Source organism: Anser brachyrhynchus, assembly GCF_964034855.1.
Source record: "Anser brachyrhynchus genome assembly, contig: SCAFFOLD_638, whole genome shotgun sequence".
NCBI lineage: Eukaryota > Metazoa > Chordata > Aves > Anseriformes > Anatidae > Anser > Anser brachyrhynchus.
Genome location: NW_027664001.1, coordinates 1 through 21,000, shown reverse-complemented (window position 1 = coordinate 21,000; position 21,000 = coordinate 1). Strand labels below are relative to the sequence as shown.

Sequence of the window (21,000 nt, the reverse complement as noted above, 5' to 3'; positions counted from 1 at the left end):
GGGGGGCGGCACCCGAAGGGAGGAAGGGGGAGAATTTGAGGGGGGGAGGGGACACACAAGGGGGGGGATTTGGGGTCCCAAGAGGACAATTGGGGGGGGGTCACACACCCAGTGTGGGGGGGGCACGCCCCGTTTCGGGGCGTGCCACCCCCCAAAATGGGGGGAGTCCCATGGGACCGCCCCAAATCCTGGGGGATCCCCCCCCCGGGGGACCCCAAAAAGGGGCTGGGGGCAACCCTAAAGGCCCCCCCCCCCTTAGGGACCCCCCGGGAACCCCAAAAGGGACCGGACCCAGCCCTATGGGGTCACCCCAAACCCCTGGGCACCCCAAAAGGGGGGGGGGGGGGGCAATCCCATGGGGTCTCCCCCTACAACCCAAGGCCCCCACGGGGGGGAATTGGGGGACCCCAAAAATAGGGGGCCATATGTGAAGCCCTCCCCCCCCCCCAAAAAGAACCAGAAGGGGGGCACCAAATGAGCGCCCCCCCCCAATAAGGGGGGGGGAGTCCTCAAATAAGCCCCCCCAAAAAAGAATTTAGGGAAATACCCCCCCCAAAAAAAAAAAAAAGCCCCAAAATCCGCGGAAACGGCCCCAAAAAGCTGCTGCTTGTGATGCAAAGGGGGGGGGGGGGACACGGGGACACCCCCCAAAAAGAAAAAACCAAAAAGTTTTGGGGGGAAATCGCCCAAAACCTGCACTTTGTTACCCACGTTTGAGACCCCCCCACACACCGAAAGCCCCCAAATTTGGGGAAATCCCCCCAAAAGTCCCAAAATTGGGGGAAATTCCCCCAAAACCGCTGCTTGTGGCCCCGTTTTGGGGACACCCCCCCCAGCAAAACCCCCAAATTTGGGGAACTTCCCCCAAAACTTGTGGTGTGCCTGTAGGACTCCCCCCCCCCCCCCGACCCCCAAATTTTGGGGGGGAATCCCCCAAAGCTGCTATTGTGACACCCCCCCCCCCTCCCCCCCATTTTGGGGTGAAATCCCCCCGAAGCTGCTGCTGGGACCCCGCAAAACCCCAAATTTGGGGGAAAACTCCCCCAAACCCATTTGTGACCCCAGTTACCCACCCCCCCCCCCCCAAAAAACCAACCCTTATTTTGGGGGAGAAATCCCCCCAAAACCCGCAGTTTTTGCCCCCCCCCCCCCCCCCCTTAAAATTTAGAGGAAAAATCCCCTAAAAAAAAAATACATTTCTTACCCCTGCACCCCCCCAGACCCCAAATCTTGAGGGGAAATTCCCTAATCCCGCTGTTTGGGACCCCCCCCACACCCAAACGATTTGGGGGGGGGCATTTTGGGCCCCCCCCCCTTACCTAAAACACCCTGGGGGGGGCATTTTGAGCCCCCCCCCCGCACCCTAAATCATGGGGGGGGGCATTTTAGGGTCCCCCCCTTACTTTAAGCACCTTGGGGGGGGCATTTTAGGGCCCCCCTGACCCTAAATGACTTGGGGGGGGGGCATTTTGGAGTCCCCACCCCCACCGTGAATGATTTGGGGGGGGCATTTTGGGGTCCCCCCCTTACCTTTAGGGCCTTGGGGGGGGGGCATTGTAGGGCCCCTCCCACCCCAAATGATTTGGGGGGGGGGGATTTTGAGGACCCCCCCCCACGCTAAATCATTGGGGGCAGATTTTAGGGACCCCCCCACACCTCAGTTTGGTGGGGGGGGGGGGGGGGGGGGCGCTCCGGGCAGGCCCCCTCCTTGTGCCCCCCCGCCGTGGTGGTGGCGGGCGGGGGGGGGGCTCAGTCAACGGCGGGGGGGTCAGCGGCAGAGACCTGTGGGGAGAGGGGGGGGTGAGTGGGGGGGGGCCACAAAGGGGGGGGGCAAAGGGGGGATTGGGGGGGGGTCCCTCCAAAGGGGGGGGGGAATTTGGGGGGGGCAACCAAAGGGGGGGGGGGAGTTTTTTGGGGGGGGGGGCACCCAAGGGGTTTGAAGGGGGGAATTTTTTCGGGGGGGGGGCGGCACCCAAAGGGGGGGGGCACCCAAAAGGGGGGGGAGGGGCACAAAGCTACAAGGTGGGGGGGGCACAAGGGGGGGGCCCAAAAGGCGGGGGGCAAAGGCAGGGAGGACTTCGGAGGCCCCAAAGGGGGGGGGGCAAAAGGGAGAAAAGGATTTGGGGGGCGCACCCCAAAAAGGGGGGGCAGAGACATTGGGGGGGGCAAAAAAGGGGTGGCAATTTTAGGGGGGGACACACAAGGGGGGGGGATTTGGGGGTCCAAAAAAGGACAACTGGGGGGGGGACACAAACCTGGGGGGGGGGTCACATACCCAGTTTTGGGGTCTCACCTCCAGCGGGGGGGGGTCCTGGGGGGGGGTCGGCGGCGCGCCTCGGTGCCCTTGGGCTTGGGGTGGGCGCTGGCGGGGGCCGTCCCCCCCCCGGCTGGCCGAGACGGGGGGGGGGCAGCGGCTCCCAGGGGGCAGCGGGCTGGGGGGGGGGAATGGGGGGAGAGAGGGTGAGGGGACCCCAAAATGGGGGGGGGGAATCCGGGGGACCCCCCCTCAGACCCCAAAATGGGGGGAGTCCCATGGGGACCGCCCCATATCCTGCCCCCCCCCCCCCCCCGGGCGACCCCGGCCCCAAAAGCTGCTGCTTGTGACCGCCTTAGGGACATCCCCCCCCCCCCAAAAAAACACTAAAATTTCAGGGAATTCCCCCCAAAAACCTCCCCCCCCCCCAATCAGGGACCCCCCCAAAAGCCCCAAATTTGGGGGAAATGCCCCCAAAAAGCTGCTGCTTGTGTACGCAAAGTGGGGGGGGAGCACGGGGACACCCCCCTGTAAAAAAAAAAACAACTGTTTTTGGGGGAAATTGCCAAAAAACCTGCACTTTGTTACCCACATTTGAGACCCCCCCCCCACCGAAACCCCCCCAATTTGGGGAAATCTCCCCCAAAAACCCCAAATTTGGGGAAAACTCCCCCAAACCCATTTGTGACCCCAGTTACCCCCCCCCCCCAAAAAAACAAACCCTTATTTTGGGGAGAAATCCCCCAAAACCCGCAGTTTTGCCCCCCCCCCCTTAAAATTAGAGGAAAATCCCCTAAAAAAAAATACATTTCTTACCCCTGCGCCCCCCCCGACCCCAAATTCTGGGGCAAATCCCCTAAATCCCGCTGTTTGGGACCCCAGTAGTGTCCAAAATTCTCTCTCTCCGATTCCCAGAAGAGATTCTGGGTCACATCCCTCCGTTCCATCTTCAGAAGATGAGCTGCCAAGATTAAAGTCTGAAGCTCACCCATCTAGGCACAGTTTTCCCTACAAAAAGCCAAACCTGTAGTTAATCAAGACTGCTTGTTTCTGACGAGGGCAGCAGGCTGGAAACCCTGCTGCAGCTCCACTGCAACTAGCTTGAGCATAAGGTGAATGATCCAGGGCTTGACACGATGCATCAGTGCTAAACTGATGCTGAATTCAATTCACCGTGCAACACTTTTGCCCTGCTTAGCTTCCAGCACATCCCAGATCTCCATGCTGACAGTCTGCAACTCTTTTCTGGAAGTCAAACAGGGGAGGTGCAAGCATTTCTTCTGCTTTCAAAGGCAGCTCCCTACCCCTACAGAAGCACATTCACCACTTGTTCCTTCTGAAGCAGACAACCTCCAAAGAGCTGACAACTGCAGCACTGCTGCCATCACCCTTATGCAGAGCCTCAGTGTCCTGCAGGGCAGAACTCGCAGTCACATTTGTTTGCAGACTTACTTTTTACTGCCTTGAGCTATACAGCGAATACAGCATTCGTGGCTGCAGAAAGGACATGCAGGGATTCAAGGAGTCATCCCACATGGATGTAACGCATCTAAGCCTGTGTCCAGGTCCACAAAACCCAGCTCCAAGCAAGGAATAAGCCCGTTCTCTCTATCTCCCAAAGGACTATTCCATTCTGCGCCACCTCTCCTTTCCTCCTTACACACACCCACAAGAAAGCAGCCTCGCTTAGTTATGTGTCACACATCCTTCAGCCTTACCACTGCTATGCTACAACACAGAAAACCTCAGTGGACAGCCACAGGACACGATTACCATCTGAACATTGAAGGGTTACTCCTCTGCAAGCAGAACGTTAGTATTGCTCAGGGAGGAGGAAAGAAGAGGAAGAGGAAACAAATAACACAGTTCAAGGGATTCCCATTTCTCCTGTAGCATCCGGAAGGAAATGGCTTGTCGGGTGAAATTTGGCAGAGCGCCTTGGAAAATGGAGTCCTGACAGGCATGCTGCTAATGCCATTGCTGTCAGCATCTCTAAAGAGAGCCTAAATACTCCATTAATACCAATTCAGACACTTGTTTCTCCTAGGATATAGATGGAGACCACCAAGCGACCCACACCCCAACCTTGCCAACATCCATTAAGCAATGCAAGATCGTCCTAGATCTACATTGAGCTGAGATGGATCACTTTAAGACAGTGGCAAGGAAGTGTTTTCCAGAGCCCCTCGGTGAACCCTTCAAATCACGACGTACCTGTCCAAGTAGTTGACGATGTTGGGGTTTTTTGTTTTCCCTCATTACCAGGATTTCATTGATAATCACTTCTTTCTTGGGCTGCTGCTGCAAATTCATCTGTTTGGTTGCAACCTGCAGGGAAGGGAAATGCAAGAAGTAGAGCATTACTACAAGAGTCCCCTAGAAACCTGCCAGCACCAACGTCAATCATTTTAATCCCCCATTGAAATAAAGGGGAAAGCCACTTATTCATCATCGGTTACTCAGCAATTTAGCATTCCTGCAGCCAGTCCATTTCTACTCTGGCTGATGCCAAAAAGGACAAGGGGAATTACTGTTTTCATATTGGATCTTTACATCACTGCTGGACAGCCAACTCTACATTTTTTTTGCAAGAAAGAAGTGATACCTTTACTCTAGTATGGACTGGTACATCAAAGACTTCTTATTCCTTAAATGATTCTTATTACTTTATTTTGAATCAGAAAGGAGAAAAAGGGATTTTATTCAAAGGATGAAGTGTGGATACAGACAGAAACAAGCCCAACACAGCTGCAGCCTCCCTCATAGATGGGCTCCTGCTGTGGACACCAGCAGTTCATTATCTCCCACACCCAGGCTGGATCCACAAAACTCATCTTGAGTCAGGGGGAGAGAGATGTGCCAGGCTGGTTCCCTGCTCTGAGGAGTGCTCCTCACTTCAGTATAAAGCTCTCCTTTCCTCTCAAACAGCCAAAAGGGACGAGTCTGTCCTTGTCCAGGATGGCTTGGCAAACAATCACATTTACTACTACATCATAACCTGTGAACACCTTCCAGAGAGCACCAGTTTAATCCAATCTACTCCAATCCAATCTTATCCATGTAACAGTCATACTCCACTGCAACTAAATCATCAATCTAATGTCAACAAACTCGAATTTCCTCAGCCTTTCCTATCGCTTGGCCAACTCTCTTAAGATGTAAGGGTTGAAGAAAAGCAGAAGTCATTGAGAGATGTCATTGTGTGTGAGACTGTCTGCCCTGGACACCTGATCCCAACTGCTTTTGACCAGAAGCAGGATGCAGTTGCATAAACAAAGGTGCCACCTGAGACGTCCAGGATATTTGAGATAGTTATGCAGGGCTAGTGGAGAGGACACAGGATTTGTTAAAGACTGGTGTCCTTTGGGAACAGCAGCAGGAGGCCAGCTGAAGCATCACAAAGGGCATGAACACCCCAAATAAACCACACCTGTGGGAAACCCAAAAGATTTTGTGTCTCCTTCTCCCCATCCTCCTCCCCTAGAGTCTGCAAAAGGGAGGAGAAGCTGACACTTTCTCTTAACCTTTGCCAGTGCATTAGCCCTGATTCCCATCCTCAGGGGATGAAGCTCTTCTGGGTTGTAGGAGACTGAAATTGGACTAATGCTAAAAGCTGCTGAGCTGGCATGAGCTGAGTAGGGATTGAATTCTCACTCCAGTAACCCCACCAGCCAAAGGGATCTGATTTACTTGCCCTCAGCACCTGCTAATCAACAGTGCACTTACAACAAGTTTGCCAAAAAAAAAAGGGAAAAAAAAGATACAACTTCCCCAAAGGAGACATGTTACATCAAACAGATAGCTTGATACCAAACCTCAGGTCTTGGCTTCCTTCCTCCCTACGGGAAATGTTAAGTCTTAATAAAAGTTTATACAAAACTGCACAGACTGCCAGGAAAACCCATGTGAAAACCATTTCACGTATGGAATATTTTCCACTGATTGCCACACAATACTTCAAGAAACCAGTTGTTTTTTTCAAAGAACCTCCTTTCAAACAAGCCTCTTACCTGGAACGAGAGGCGGACTGTTTTCCACTGATCTCCCCAGAGTACAGGTAATATGAAGAGGGCTGTGATAGAGAAGCCCAGGACAAGAAAAGTCCCAATCTGGGGAGATACAAAGGACATTAATAAGCTTTGGCATTTCTGCATAGGGTGTGCAATCTAGTTGCCTAACAGGCTTCTTTAATCAGCTTGGACTCAATACATTCGGGATGCACAAGCTTGGCTGTGCCACTTCATAGACAAAGAGATCTAATGGGACTAAAACCAGACCCACAGTGCTATAAATTGGATTTTCTGCATGGCAAAACTGATTTTACAAGTTAAGTACCTAACCTGAGTCAGCCCTCAAGGCTCCCTCTCTAGTCACGGGAGAAAGAGAGGAATTTACAGAGGTGATCCATTTCCACTTGCTTTATGATAAGGGATGCCTCTCTCTGTCTGTTGATGCAGATGGAGCCTAGATGAACAACTATCGTTAAATTCTGTAGTTGGCTGAACTCAGAAACACCAAGTTAAACCCAAAAGAGACATCAGCACAGCTTCCTTATGCTGAGTTGCTTTGGAAGAGGCTTCAGCAACTGCAAACATTTCTGTAGTTCAGAAATAAGAATTTAATCTTTAACTAAAAAAAAGTGAAGGGGTAGCTCATTCTGTGCTGTGGCTTCTTGCCCAGGTTGGTACCAAGCAGTTATGATGGCAGGCTCTTCTTGGAACCTTATTTGCCTGCTGAGAACTAAACACGAGTAGAAATTGGACCAAGGCCCTAACCAGTCTTCAGGGAGATCCTACAGATCAGCATCCTAATAATCAGTCCCTAATCTCTTCCACATAGGGATGCAGCGTTGGTGTTTTCCACAAATTGCTCTACAGCTTTCTGGATCTTCTGGAAGCCCATTTTTGATAGTAAAATTGATCGTTTCCACTGTGTAAATGAAGAAACAGAGGATCGAGTATTTTGACATTCAACTATTCCACTCCACTGCAAGATTTGCAATCTTATTACGCTTTCCCCCTAAGCTTCATGGCTCTTTTTTTAAAAGCCTCACCTGGCTTTCAAGAAGTTCTTAAGAAAGGTGGTTTCTAAAGCATCATTTTGGCAGCAACAGCTCTCTGAGGAGTTGTTTCTATGCCTTCCAAACTCCACGTGGCTTTTCCAAAACCACCCCAAGACGAAAAGACACGGGGCACCAGAATGCCTTGGAAAAGCCAGGTTTCCTGTTCTGCAGAGGAAGCGGCCCACTGTTTTTAAAGCTGTTGGGTCCTGCTACAGGGACTTACGCTGTGCTCCTCATGGAAACTTTGCCTTTGTCTACATGCAACCACATGTAGACATGTTAAATGCAGACATCCTCACCTCAGTGAGTCACCACGGGCTCCTTTTAGAGCCAGTGGGGAAAAAAGGTACTTTAGGTGTGATTCATCTCATCTCAATTTAAGTGTCTATGACCAGCTGGATGATTTGCATCCTCAGAGGGTTCATTTCCCTCATCTGACTGCACAGGAGCTTGGGGTGATTAGCTCACTTGGAGATATCATTAGTATGGATATTTAAAGCCTCCTAAGATTAACCTCCTCCCTCTCTCCTATGATCTAAGCTGTTTTGCACGCAGGGAAACACCACAGGCTGATGGTTTAAAGCATGGTTAGGGTTACCAGAAAACCCTCTCTCCACCTTGTGACTCCAGTGCAGGTACAGCTGCTGACCTTCTGCAAGCAAACACATCGCTAGGACCTGGGAAAGCAAGAAGAGATTATTTGCATCCTGGTACAAAATGACAAAATGAGGCATTTCTAGAATTATTTTTGTATAGGGAAGTCACTTTACTCTAGGCCTTTCTGCACAATGGCAAGGCAGGACAGGTGGATGGAGAGAAGCGGTTATTGCTACAGTAAATACATTCCTGAAATGGCCAAGCACTCACCAAAACTGCCTTGTAGGGTCAAAACCTCCTCATGGGTGACAGATAGTTGAGCATTTTGGGGTACACACTTTGTGACTGCACTCTGATAGATAGAATATGGCCTGGGCCAGCAGCCATGACATGAAAAATAGAGCAGCAACCTTACTTTTTTTCTATGTATTTGTTGTCACTAAAGGCACATCATCCATGGGGGACAGCTCAGGGAATAAAAGTCTCAAAAAAAAACAAAACCACAAAACAAACAAACAAACAGAGCAGAGAGCAAAGGAAGGCACACAGTGACAGTAATTGCAAGAAATGCAAGAAATGCACGTCTCAGAACATGGAAAACTGCCTTGGAGATTCAAAACCTCTGGTTTGTATTAGGTTAATTTTTAATCCCCAGCTGTGGCCCTATGGCTGGTGTGTTCCTTTCCCTGCTGGCAGGTTGGAGCCCTTGGGGATCAGGGTCCCTTAAGGACAGCAAAAACCCCAGCCAGGGCAGGGGACAACCTGAGATGCCCTGAACACCAAGTAAAGGATGAGGAAAACCAGTGGCTCTTCTGGAGACTAGCTTCAGGTTGCCACAGACAACTGATGAACCTGGTGACAAGTTTCACCAGCCCAGGTGCCTTGTGATGAGTTTCACCAGCCCAGATGCCTTGCTGCTGTGCAAACCTGTGAGGGTTTAGAGAAAAAACATCTGTTAGCAGTCATCAGTGCTCCACTGAGATGATAATTTATAATCCAGGTCCTTGCAGACTGTAACACAGTGGGACTGTGTGAAAGCAGGACAAAGAGATTTAGGGCAATAATGTGCTGGGAAGGGGAGCTGTTCTCCTGAAACCCAACTATAAAGGAATGTAAGGTGTTTCTGACCCAGCTACAAATACCCTCTCCTTCCAGGATGATGCTGATTTGAGGCAAGATAAGCTCAGCAGAGAATACAGATCAGCCTTTAAGGGCTACTTGACATGTCAGCCTCCTTTAATTGAATCCTACACCTAGGACATGATGAGTAACCGCGGGAGCAGTTCACAGAGAACTGAATTACTGCTGAAGATCTTAAACCAGGCTTATGTGTCTTCGTGAATGCTAACAAGATGATCAGGTCCAACCGTTAACCGTGCACCGGTTGACCGTTAACTGAGAGCCTTCTCTCCTTCGGCTTCTGGCCCCAGACAAATCTGAGGGAGGAAGAAGCTGAGGCCTGTACATGGCAAAGGACAGAAGGTGAGGCTTGGCTGTCCCCGAGAAGACAGAGCTTCAGCCCTGTGCCCTCCAACCCTGGGCCCATCCACGGGGAGACAACTCATCCTCACCCCCAGAGGGGACTCCGGAGCTCGACCCGAGCTTTCTGCTCCTCAAAGGAGCCACATGGGAGGAGATGGCCACTCTCAAGTGAGATTTTGCAAATGAGGATCTCTTACCTCTGGTGGTGGCAGCACCTCGGGTCTCCCCTCTGGTTCCAGTTGCTTGTGCCAGCATGTGGCAATCCCAGCCCTGACTCCAAAGAGTTAGGAATTTTTTCTTGTACTCCTTGAGGAGAGCTGAGCCGTAGGAGCGTTGGCATTGGGCGCCCTGGCCAAAATCGGCCATCTGTGCAGGGTCAGGACCTGAGGAGGGCTGGCTGTGGGGAGCCTGGCCTCGGCCCAGGATCAGGAAGGGCCCGCGCTTGTGTGTGGCTGCGGCACTGCCAGTTTGAGCAGGGGGTTCTCGGGTGAGCGCTGTGCAGGTAACACGGAATTTTTCATAAGTACAATGTGGTGGAGGCAAAGGTAGCTACCGCGCATGTAGCAACCTCCATATTAGCCAAAATTCTCTGTTACACTTCCTTGAGGGATCCGAGTTTAGGATCCACAAAGAAAAAAATCTCTCTTGGAGGAAGGCAAATCTTTTTTCTAGAAGCATGCCGAGGTGCGAAGGCAAGGGTAGCTACCAGGCATACACTTCCCTCTAAACTTGGCCAAACTTGTGGTGTCCGTACCCTGAAGGGCTTTGCAGCTGATACCCAGAGCTAAATGTTTCTCAGGCAGAATGCCAAACATTTGCAGAAGCTTCCCTGGAGGAGGCAATGGTAGCTAGCAGGCATGCAGCTACCTCCAAAGTAGGGCCAAAATTGGGAGGGTCTTAACGTGGAGGGGTGTTCAGCTGGTATTGACAAGCAGTTCTGTATTTGGAGCTAGCCCAGAAGTTTTGCAAAACAAGATCAGCGAAGGGAAGGGAAGGTAGCCAGGCAGTTCCTGGGTATTGCTATACATAAGACCCGGACTGCTGTGCTGTATTACACAATATTTATTTAAGCTGCAGCCCGGGGGTCAGTAATTGCCCCAGGCTGCATCCCGGGGGGGCCTGCCCCAGCCCTTGGAGGAGGGTGGGGGGGCCGTGGGGGCGGTGTCTGTGCCCACGAGGACTGGGGGCTGCTGGGCCGGTCGTGCACCTTCCACTGATCCGCTGCCGGGCGTGGGGGCCGTGGAGGCCGGGCTGGTGGCAGGCGGGCCGCTCTTCCAGGCACTGATGGTGGCCGCTGGCGTCGGGCCTGGCTCTCAGGCGTACCACGGTGGTCAGGCCGCCTGTACGGGCTCACGGAGCGGCTGCGGGTGTCAGTCTGGGCTGCCTGGGCTGCGGCGAGGCGCCTGCGGAGACAGGAACTTGCTGAGGCCGTGCTGCGGCTGCGGTGCCAGGCGGGTGCGAGGCAGCAGGGTGCAGGCACCCGGCTGTGCGTGAGCTGTGGGCACACAGTGCTCTGTGCAGAAAACAGGGTGCCCTGTGCCCTCGGCTGGGACTCTGCTCCCCTCCACATCCTGCCCCAGCTTGTCTCCTCCCCAGCGCCTCGCCAGCCATCCTGACCTGCCTGCTCTGCACGTGCTGTCCCAGCAAGAAGACCTGGCCCCCGCAGAGACAGGGGTCCACAGCCGGGCTCAGCACGACCGGGTCCCAACAGCCACCGGCTGCCCTTTTTCAGAGCGCCTTGCAAGGACCAGTACTCAGCTCCCTGCCCGGCCCTGGCCCTGGCCCAACAAGGTGACGGCCTCGGCTCCCTGTTCGGGGAGGTGCTGCCCATCCGCTCTTTGGGATGTGTAATTAAACACACAAGCTCTGTGTGTGCTGAGGACACGCACGCTGGCAGCGCTCAGGTGCGGCTGTGACACACCGACTGCCCCTCTCCAAGGCAATGCCCGCAGCTGGCAGGGCTCATCCCCATGCTCCCAGTAGCTGGCACACCTTGGCTGAGGCGGACACCTGCAATTCAGGGCATCCCAGAACAGGGTGCCTTGTGCTGGGGGGGAACTGGCACTGCTGCGCTTCTCTCTCTGATGGCACCCTCTCTCAGCTCCTGCATTTCTCTTCCTGACCTCGCTTTGCCTACGGCTGTCCCTGGCTCTGCTCTTGCTGCGGAAGGGCCAAGCTTCGCTAAGACCAGCAACAGAAAAATGGGCTCCAGAACAGAATGCCCAGGAATTAGAGGCCACCTAAAGCACTGGACAGCAGAAATTTCAGAAGAGTCTGGTCAAAAACTAACTGCTCACTTCACAATACGCTAACGACAACTGCTTCCTGGCTGGCAGCAGCCACATAATAATGTTAACAAAGATACGGTAACGAATTTGGGAGGGGGAGAGGAGGAGAGGGAGCGGGGGAACAACAACTCACTGGTTTTTCTGCCTCCAACGCCGGATAAGCACGCAGCACGCAACTGTCACAAGCAGGAGGGGAACCAAGAATGCCACAGCGCCTTCTATGCAGTAACTTCGGAAATTTTGGGGCTTCGCAGTGTTTGCATTGTTCTCCCCATCCACGCCTGCAAGAACAATTGTGGACATTGCTGTGTCCTGCGCACTACTGGTAATCTCACCGGAGGTCTGACATTGCCAGGAAGTGTTCTGTTTCATTTGGTTAGCATCTTTGAGCAAGTGAAAATCCTCAGGCCGCAATGCTTCCTGAGGTTCAGCAGAAGCTGGGGAATCTGCCAAAGGCACTGCAACTCAAGGCACTCTGGAGCCTCCCTTTTGCCTCTCAGCTTTGTTTTCCCTCCATCCTTTGTTTTCCCTGCCATAATGCTGAGGGCCCAGTGTCTCAGGTTTGCTCCCCCAGCTCTTTGGAGTTCTAAAAGGTCTTAGGTGCTTGCCCACCTTCGCTGCTCGAGGCACACTCGGAGCCTTAGGGACAAAACTGAACAAAATTCGGGAGCCCAGGAGTGCCAGTGAGGCAGTGCCCCATCTGCACTGAGTCAGGGCATCACTCTGGGCCTCAGCTCACAGGAGGGGTCCCGTTTCCCATCGTCTGCTCAGTGGGCTTCTGACGGCCTCGTTCCCCCAAGAGCAAAGTTCCAAAATCCCTGGGAACTGGGTGCGCTGGGAGGTGACCCCTCTCTAACCACAGCCACAGAGCTTTGTGAGCGTCTCTCCGCTGCACTGCTCTCACATGCTGTCACAGCCCGGGGAAGACAGCCATCCTCAGGGAGCCACTCCTGCCTTCCTCTGCAACACTTGCTGCCTACTGACACTCTTGGGTTTGGCTGCTGACATGAGGTGCAAGAGCGGGTACCAGGGCAAGAACCTGCACACGCATGCTGGTTCTGGTTGGTGACAGCGGATGACCAAGAAACAGCCTTTACCTGGTGGGGCAGTTGACTTCACTGGCTCTGTTCTTTTGCCAGGGAGCGGCAGCGTGCGACCGCTTCCTCGCCAAAGCACCTCCTTCGGCACAGTCTCTCTAACCAGCTCTTTAGAAAGAAAGCAGGACAGTGTGACTATAAGGAACTGCTCCTCCTTGAACCATATTCTGGGCACAGTTGCAAGCACACACCAGTTGCTGCTGGCTGGATACCAATGTTTGCACGGAACAGCTCGGACCACTTATGGTAGTGCTGGGCTAGCAGCTGCCCCTGGGACACGGCGTGACCCACAAGCGGCAGCAGAGGCTCTCGGCCTTCTCTGAGGCTCACCAGTGCCTGCCAGGTGTGAAATTGAGTGTCTCCGCTCTGATCCATCCCTTCCTGCTGTGCAGGTTACGGTGTGTCCACACATGGATTTAGAACCTCAGCTTCCCAAGTCTTATGGCGGACAGAGTGAAATATACCCACCAGGTGCTGCCTTCTCGAAGTACTTTCTGATTTTCCCTGTGATGTGAGAGGACCTCAGGGAAGGTTTTACTCTTTCAGCTTTATCCTTTACTCTTAGAGGACCTGAAGAGAAAGTAGGAAGTTAACTTTGGCACCAGTGCAATTTGGAGAAGCAGGGCTTCGTTTGTGAAGTCAGTGAAATGACTTCCCACCCCTGGGATACCAGCTGGGCTCCAGCGCAGGAAGCAGCCGAGGGTCTGGCAAAGCCCTCCCTGGGGACACTTCTGCAACCAAAGCCCCGTGAGAAGTTTCTGTCACATCGACACCTACATCAGTAGCTCTATGGCAGTGCCCTGTTTGCACTGGGTCAGGGCATCACTCTGGGCCTCAGCTCACAGGAGGGGTCCCGTTTCCCATCATCTGCTCAATGGGCTTCTGACGGCCTCGTTCCCCCAAGAGCAAGGTTCCAAAATCCCTGGGAACTGGGTGCGCTGGGAGGTGACCCCTCTCTAGCCACAGCCACAGAGCTTTGTGAGCGTCCCTCCGCTGCACTGCTCTCACATGCTGTCACAGCCCGGGGAAGACAGCCATCCTCAGGGAGCCACTCCTGCCTTCCTCTGCAACACTTGCTGCCTACTGACACTCTTGGGTTTGGCTGCTGACATGAGCTGCAAGAGCGGGTACCAGGGCAAGAACCTGCACACGCATGCTGGTTCTGGTTGGTGACAGCGGATGACCAAGAAACAGCCTTTACCTGGTGGGGCAGTTGCCTGTGTTGCCCCTGTAATTTTGCCAGGGAGTGGCAGCGTGCGACCGCTTCCTCGCCAAAGCACCTCCTTCGGCACAGTCTCTCTAACCAGCCCTTTAGAAAGAAAGCAGGACAGTGTGACCCTAAGGAACCGCTCCTCCTTTCGAGGACAGTATCTTTGAAAGGTAGTGCTTCTCAAAAGACATCCCTAAAGTTTAGAAGCTACGGCCTGGGCTTCTGGGGGAGGTACTCACTACTCCAAACAACATGTCATTCACAAAGAAAAATCTAAGTGTTCGACCCCTGGCAGTCTACCAGCACAGACAGCAAAATCTGGCCTGCTGCGAGACCAGGAGATTGCAGGAGATCTTCTTGTTCACATCGCACATAGTGCATTTTTGGCACACTGCAAGATGTTGCTCAATTCGTGCCTTCAAAGAGGACAGAAAAAAGCTGCATCCAGTTCAGAGGCAGGAACAGCCCTTCTGAGAAGCATGTCCATCCCATCATGCTGACTCCATCCCATGGGAAGGGCAAGAGTCACACACATCAGGCTGAGCCGCAAGCTCTTGAACCATGTTGTGGGCACAGTTGTGGGCATCAGGGAAGAGCCCACAGTCCCCAAACAAGAGGAGAAGCACAGCCAAGTCATTTGAAACCCAACTAGAATTGGACAGCTAAATCAGCTGAAACTGAGGTAAGCGCCAAGGGTGCTTTTCCCCTGCAGTGACATGTGTCTCCCGGCAAATGAGACAGCAAGGACTGCTTGGGCTGTGCCTCCTGCCTTGAACTCGCCCAGCTGCAAGCAGCGCTGTGCAGGAGCTGAACACAAGTTCAGCAGAAGCCCTTTGCTGCTGGCTGGATACCAATGTTTGCACGGAACAGCTCGGACCACTTATGGTAGTGCTGGGCTAGCAGCTGCCCCTGGGACACGGCGTGACCCACAAGCGGCAGCAGAGGCTCTCGGCCTTCTCTGAGGCTCACCAGTGCCTGCCAGGTGTGAAATTGAGTGTCTCCGCTCTGATCCATCCCTTCCTGCTGTGCAGGTTATGGTGTGTCTACACATGGATTTAGAACCTCACCTTCCCAAGTCTTATGGCGGACAGAGTGAAATATACCCACCAGGTGCTGCCTCCTCTAACTCCTTTATGATCTCCTCTATGATGTCAGGGGATGTTGGGGAAGATTTTCTTATTTCAGCATTGTCCTTCGCTGTTAGAGGACCTGAACAGAAAGTAGGAAGTTAACTTTGGCACCAGTGCAATTTGGAGGACCAGGGCTTCGTTTGTGAAGTCAGTGAAATGACTACCCACCCCTGGGATACCAGCTGGGCTCCAGCGCAGGAAGCAGCCGAGGGTCTGGCAAAGCCCTCCCTGGGGACACTTCTGCAACCAAAGCCCCGTGAGAAGTTTCTGTCCCAGCGCCATCTACATCAATAGCTCAGTAGGAGAGCATACCAGGGCTCGTGCCTTGACAGGGCACACACACGTGCCGGTCTATACCCTCCCACCTGCAGAGATGCCTGGCTGACGTTTGGGCTTTGAGCTGGCAGCTCTCAAAGGAAGTCAAAAGCCACAACTTACCCAGGCCATCTCCCAGAGCTTCAGTCCTGGAACCCATCTGGGAGCCTGGATCACCTTCGCCTTCGGTCCCATCTGTAAACACAAGTGGAGTCCCTCCTGTGAACTACGCCAACATACTCCTTCTGACCAGAGTGACAGAGAATGCGGTTCAAAGAGGGGACTGCTCCACGGCACTCGTCTCTCCCTGCCACTCCAGAGCATCTTGCAAACAGTTGCTGGGTGCCTGCAGTGGCACCGTGCTAGTACAAACTATGCGTGCGTGGAGCTGCCCGGAGAAGGGCCCTCCCCGTGCCCACCCCAGGTCTCAACTCAAGCGCAAGGTGCCTGCTGGCTCTGCAGCACCTAGATGCTCCTGCCTTCCGCTGACTTACCTGGCAGATTAACCTGAGGCTCGTGGTCCACATCAGGCTGAGGTGTCGAGTAGCCAGAGCCTACGAGAACTGCTGCAATCAAGCACAGAAGAGAAACATTCCCCGTGCATGGTGTGATCTACCTCTTCCTTAGTGACCTGCAGCGACTGGAGGGGGCTCAGGCAAGGATGTGGGACCCAGACACGAGCCAGGATTTCCAAAGCCGCAAAGGGGCCTGCTGAGCTGGAGGCTCCCTCTTGGCCTCTTCCCAAATCCTCTCTCCAGGCTGTGCGCAACACCCCGCAGGGACCACGCCGCCAAAGATGTGGCCCCTCAGGTGTTTCTTACGGGAAGATCTCTGCTGGACACAAAGGAAGACCCCACTGCAGGGGGAGCGTGCAGACCCCGGGAAAAATGATCATCCATGTTTGTCATGGAGAAGCCCCCTGGCCAGTGAGCAGCTGAACCCTTGCTGAGCTAGCTCAACAAACCCTTAACAAACAGCAAGGAAATGAACACGGACAACTTACCACCTGTGGGACCCATACTGGCAGGCTCAGGAGCAGGATTCCATGGAGGCACTTGACCAGTACTGCCTGTGGGCACAAGTGGGATCAGACACAGGTAAGGGGAGCTTCCATTGCCTCTTGGGGCCTGCCTCTTCCTCAGTGACCGGGAGGCACTGGCTGGGGCTCAGGTAATGACATGGCCCAAACAGGAAGAAAAGCCTGGGTTCTTCCCTCTCTGTGGAGAGGGGCAGGGGTGGCATCTCTCCAAGTGAAGAAATATTCAGGGCTCATTTGTGCAAGCCCCCTCAAGGCACAAACGCACTTGGAAGACCCTGAATAAACTATTACAGCCCATTAGCCATCTTCCTTCAAGGAAGCACACTCGCAACGTACCTCGGGGATCCTCCTGAGGCTCCAAACCATGATCCAGCTGAGAAGCTGGATATCGAGAGCCAACATCGTCATCATCTAAAATCAAGCAGAGATGAGAGACGTTGCCATGGCATGCTGTGCTCTCCCTCTTCCCCAGCACCCTGCAGTGACTGAGGGGGCTGAGGCAATGTCACGGGACAAAGATGCAGGTGGAAATTTCCCAAGAGGGGCCAGCGGCCTCAGCCCCACAGGGGCTCAGACCCGGGCTTCTCGGCCCCAGCGCCGCTCCCGGCCCCCCCGGCAGGAAACAACCCCGCAGCAGCCACGGCCCCACCGTGCCACCCTGCGGGGCTTCTGCCTCCTGCCTGCCCCCTGCCCGCGGTGCCCGCCCGGCCCTGCTGCCATCCCGTCCCCGTCCCCTCCATCCATACGCGTGCCGCGCAGCACCATGCCGCCCAGGGTTTGGTGTTGGCCCCGGCCCTGCCCACCCACCTGCTCCCGGTGGTCGCCATGGCGCAGCCTGGGCACCCCGGGCACACAGGGCCACCAGCAGGAGGAAGAGGACGCAGGCAGGGGCCGTGGCTCCCCACACTCGCACCATGCTTCCACCACCGCCGCTGCAGCTGGTGCTGCTGTCAGGACCGGTGCGGAGCAATGCCTGTCAGTCCCAGCAGTCCCCAGATGAGCATCTGCCTTGCCACCCTTTAATGTTGGTGTTGGGTTTTGTTTTTGTTTTGAAACATATGATGCAGGTTATGGTAAACCTTCAGGTAAACCACAGATCAATAGGGAAGAAGTCCCACACGAGGGAAGGCCGTGCTTTTCTTCCAGGCAATGGCGCATGCTTTCATGCTGCATTCGACAAAGAAGCTCTCTCCATTTTGCGCAGTGGCAACAGGCACGACTGCAACACACGCACGTGTAGGCAGCACCTGCAGGTCCCAAACCCTTAACCAATTTTTAGATAGCACCAATTTTTTATGTAGTGGCTTTCCCTTCATCCATAACCCCTTTTTTCCTTTCTTTATATCGGGTGGCTCTCCTCCATTGCTCTCTCGGTCATTTTCCTCCCCAGTGTCTGAGCAGGCACTGGGAATCGTTTCCAGAGGAAGGGTACTGCTGAAGCTACAACATTTACTCTCGGGAAAAAGAGAGTATGTAAAAGAATACATACTTCCTTTCTTTTTTCCTTTTTTTTTTAAAAAAAAACATCTCTGAAATCAACGCTGCGGCCTGGCAGCAAATAACTATGGGAGTAATGATGATTCCTCATCCTCACTGTAACGTTGTAGTTAATCTCATAAAGAAGCAATTTCCCCAGGCAGTGGCCATTTGAGATGGGAAGGGGCAGTAAGAGGAAGTTTTCCTTAGACTAGCTCTTCCCCCAGAACACCTCGCCATCCAGCAACAAATTCAGTTCACCTGCTCCGCCTGATCAGTCAAACGCGCGTCCGACTCCAGCAGTGGTTCTGACGTGGTTCGAGAATCACCTATCCACAGAATATCTCGGGTTTGTACACTCAAATAACGCAGTCTTTTCCAAATAAGGCCCAGAGCTCACACTCCGAGTGCAGCCTAACAGCACCAGAGGGCCGGTAGGCTAAACATTCCCATCCTGGCAACAGTACCGACCCGGGCAACAGTAAGCATCCCTTCTGCACTTTCCTCGTGAACATCAGCATAAGGAAACAGAGACCTCCTCGATCCAAGGTTTAAGAAACAAACACAACGGTCACCCAAGCAGGTTGTTTCCAGCAAACTAACGGAGAAATTAAGGTGACAACCGGGTGCATCCAGAGTTAGTCAGATCCTGAGGGCAGCTCCTTTGGGAAACGGAGGAGCAGCGCGCCAGATGACGGCTACCTTACAGCACACCCCTCAGAGGCACTGCTACGAAAGGAAGGCAGAAGGTTGGAACTCAATAACTCGCAAGGCGCCCGTTAAGGGGGAAGCTTTAATTTCCTCAGCAGAACCTCCTCCCTGAAGGCCGCCCAGGGACTCTTTGCTTCCCTCGGGAGACGGCAGGGACGGGGCAGGGCGGTGGGACGGACGGCCCAAAAGGCCTGAGGAAGGGCTGAGGAGCGGGAGGGAAGGGCAGGGCGAGGGCAAGGGCAAGGGCGGCCCTGGGCCTGACAGGGCACCTTGGGCCTAAGCCCGGGCAGCAGCTCCCCGTCTCACAGGGCCCGGGGGGGGCTGCCTGTAACAGGAGATGCGGGCAGGTAAATTTTACAAGCACTGCATCACAAATACCCTGCAACACCTGAACTACTCACTGGGACAGCCTCCTTCCTCGCCTCCTGAAAGCTCCAGCTGGCAAACCAAGGACAAAATGAAAGGCGGATGTGGAGGACCTCGTAAGATACTATTTTGTTCCCTGTGTGCCCACTGCTGGTGACACGTAATGCCTCCTGTTCCCAAACCACATCGGCACGTTACATCTTTACTACATGCTGAAAGGAACTCAGCAACTTGAACACAACTTAGAATTCCCCATCCCGGCAGCAGGCTGTACAGCTGAAGCTGCTTTAGCCAATAAAGTGTGTCATGCTGCCCCTCAAAGGTTTCTTCCTGGGAACGTCTGCTGTGACACTCCTGACGTATTACTTCTCGGAATGGCAGAACTGCGCTGGGTAGGCCCCACAGCAAGACTCGTATTTCTGTCCTTCCCTTTCAGGAAAGGATCTCCCACCTTGAATTTACTAATTTTCATGATGGTGATACACAAATTGAAGTTTTGAAAAACTGAATGTTGATTAACAGATTTCTAGCACAGCCTGTGCATCAAAATTCATTTCTCTCCATTCAGGTAATCTTAGTTTCTGAGTTACAGTTACAGTCAATTTTTTTTTTTTTTTGTGCTCAGAAAAACGAGGGGACTGGTTGTCCCAAGTCAGCCAGGGAACTGATCTTTGGTCGATGCACCAAGCAACTCAGCTCTCTTGGGGAAACTTAAATAGAACAGACAGATCTCCAGACGGATAAAAAAAATAAATCAAGTGATAAAAACCCAACCGACACATCTGATACCCCAGCTTATTGAACAGCACAAGGGTTTAATCTACAGGCTCTGTCCAAAGCAGCAAGAAGTGACAGATTTAATCCAAACCAGTTGCCCGCTCTCACTCTCTGATCTGGAGACGTTATTGGACAGGCATGCGTAGCAGTAACACTTGTAAACGCTGGGTTACTGCACCACAGCCCCAAATCCCTCACGGGCCCACTAAGATACTTTTACTGATTGATCCACAATAAACACTCCCAAAAAGATTCTCAACAAGTTAAACCCCGTTTAGAAAGAATCTGAGGAACCTGTCACTGCAGCAACAAAGGGCTGCAATTGTATGCAAAATCTCCAACACCCTCCTTAGCACCCTGCTAGCTCAAGGACCGTGTGGGGCTTCCGTGCCCTGAACGAGTCCACCCTGGCCGCATAATGCAGATGTAATGTTCGAGAAAGCACATACCGTTAGCGAAACTTATCAGATCCACAGCAAAAAGAAAAGGAAGTCCACAAAGGAAGGACTTTTGACCTCAGCATGCAACCCCAGTTACAAATAACTTCCTATCTACCAGCGGGCCGCGTTCCCCTGGCACTCAGTCACTCCGCAGCACGGCAGCCACCTTTGTTCTAAGGATGGCAAATTCTAGTTAGAAACGCTCTGTAGAAGAGTGATGTTGTCCCCTTTTAACATGAGCCGGCCTGCAGCACAGAGAAGGGAAAGAGGGGATTAGAGAGAGCCCAGAACCTGAGAATAATCTCGCGTTTTCAGAAAGTATTTCCTGTGGTTGAGCAGGGTTTTGCCCATCACGGTTGGTACCTCTCAGTGCTGCTACCTAGAAGGCTCACCCAGGCAGGTTTCAGACCGCGCGTCGCTCGGGTTGCACAGACACACGACACACCCAGCTGTTTCCTTGATTTTGTCTTGGAGTGAATCTCCTCTGCGTCGTCCAGCACCAAATTCATGTACTCGTCAAAGCCCTAGAAATCAGCAACAGTGGCAATTAGTTCAGCAACAACACAAACCATCGTCAGCTTTGCTGACCCAGGCTGGACAATGAAGACTAATTGTTAGCGATTTTTTTTTTCCCTTGTGCTAGCTTCTCTTGACAAGAAAAAATAGGATTGTGAATGAGGGAAAACAAACTAACGACGTAACGCGGGGTCGTGCTGATACTCACGATGATGCAGCCTTCTATCCACATGTTCACTT

The 21,000-nt window shown here is 53.2% G+C and overlaps 1 protein-coding gene across 9 annotated transcripts; it reads right to left on the bottom strand.

The window, feature by feature from the left end:
- Positions 1 to 1,547: 1,547 nt before the first annotated feature.
- LOC308186526 (uncharacterized protein) lies at positions 1,548 to 20,994 on the bottom strand. 9 transcript variants are annotated; one of them, XM_080608634.1, is made up of 18 exons: positions 20,969 to 20,994; positions 20,624 to 20,768; positions 16,811 to 16,885; positions 16,439 to 16,504; positions 15,930 to 16,001; positions 15,559 to 15,630; positions 15,098 to 15,199; positions 13,982 to 14,089; positions 13,249 to 13,350; positions 12,781 to 12,888; positions 11,817 to 11,964; positions 8,766 to 10,798; positions 7,934 to 7,993; positions 6,265 to 6,363; positions 4,469 to 4,582; positions 3,071 to 3,262; positions 2,294 to 2,432; positions 1,548 to 1,782 (listed from the first exon to the last, which is right to left on the bottom strand). In XM_080608634.1, the coding sequence occupies exons 1-12, from the start codon at positions 20,990 to 20,992 to the stop codon at positions 10,462 to 10,464; spliced, it is 1,359 nt and encodes a 452-aa protein (XP_080464760.1). In that variant the 5' UTR covers positions 20,993 to 20,994; the 3' UTR covers positions 1,548 to 1,782; positions 2,294 to 2,432; positions 3,071 to 3,262; positions 4,469 to 4,582; positions 6,265 to 6,363; positions 7,934 to 7,993; positions 8,766 to 10,461. The 9 variants fall into 9 exon arrangements, with proteins under 9 accessions (XP_080464760.1, XP_080464759.1, XP_080464761.1 ...); XM_080608633.1 differs by having other exon boundaries at positions 3,071 to 3,215; XM_080608635.1 differs by lacking the exon at positions 3,071 to 3,262.
- Positions 20,995 to 21,000: the final 6 nt, after the last annotated feature.

Coding starts and splice junctions, on each gene's coding strand:
- LOC308186526 (XM_080608634.1), bottom strand. CDS start 20,992: ATGTGGATAGAAGGCTGCATCATC. Junction 14,090..15,097: donor GTTAGAGGAGGCAGCACCTG/GTGGGTATATTT, acceptor TTCTTTCTAAAG/GGCTGGTTAGAGAGACTGTG. Junction 13,351..13,981: donor ACAGGCAACTGCCCCACCAG/GTAAAGGCTGTT, acceptor CTTTCTCTTCAG/GTCCTCTAAGAGTAAAGGAT.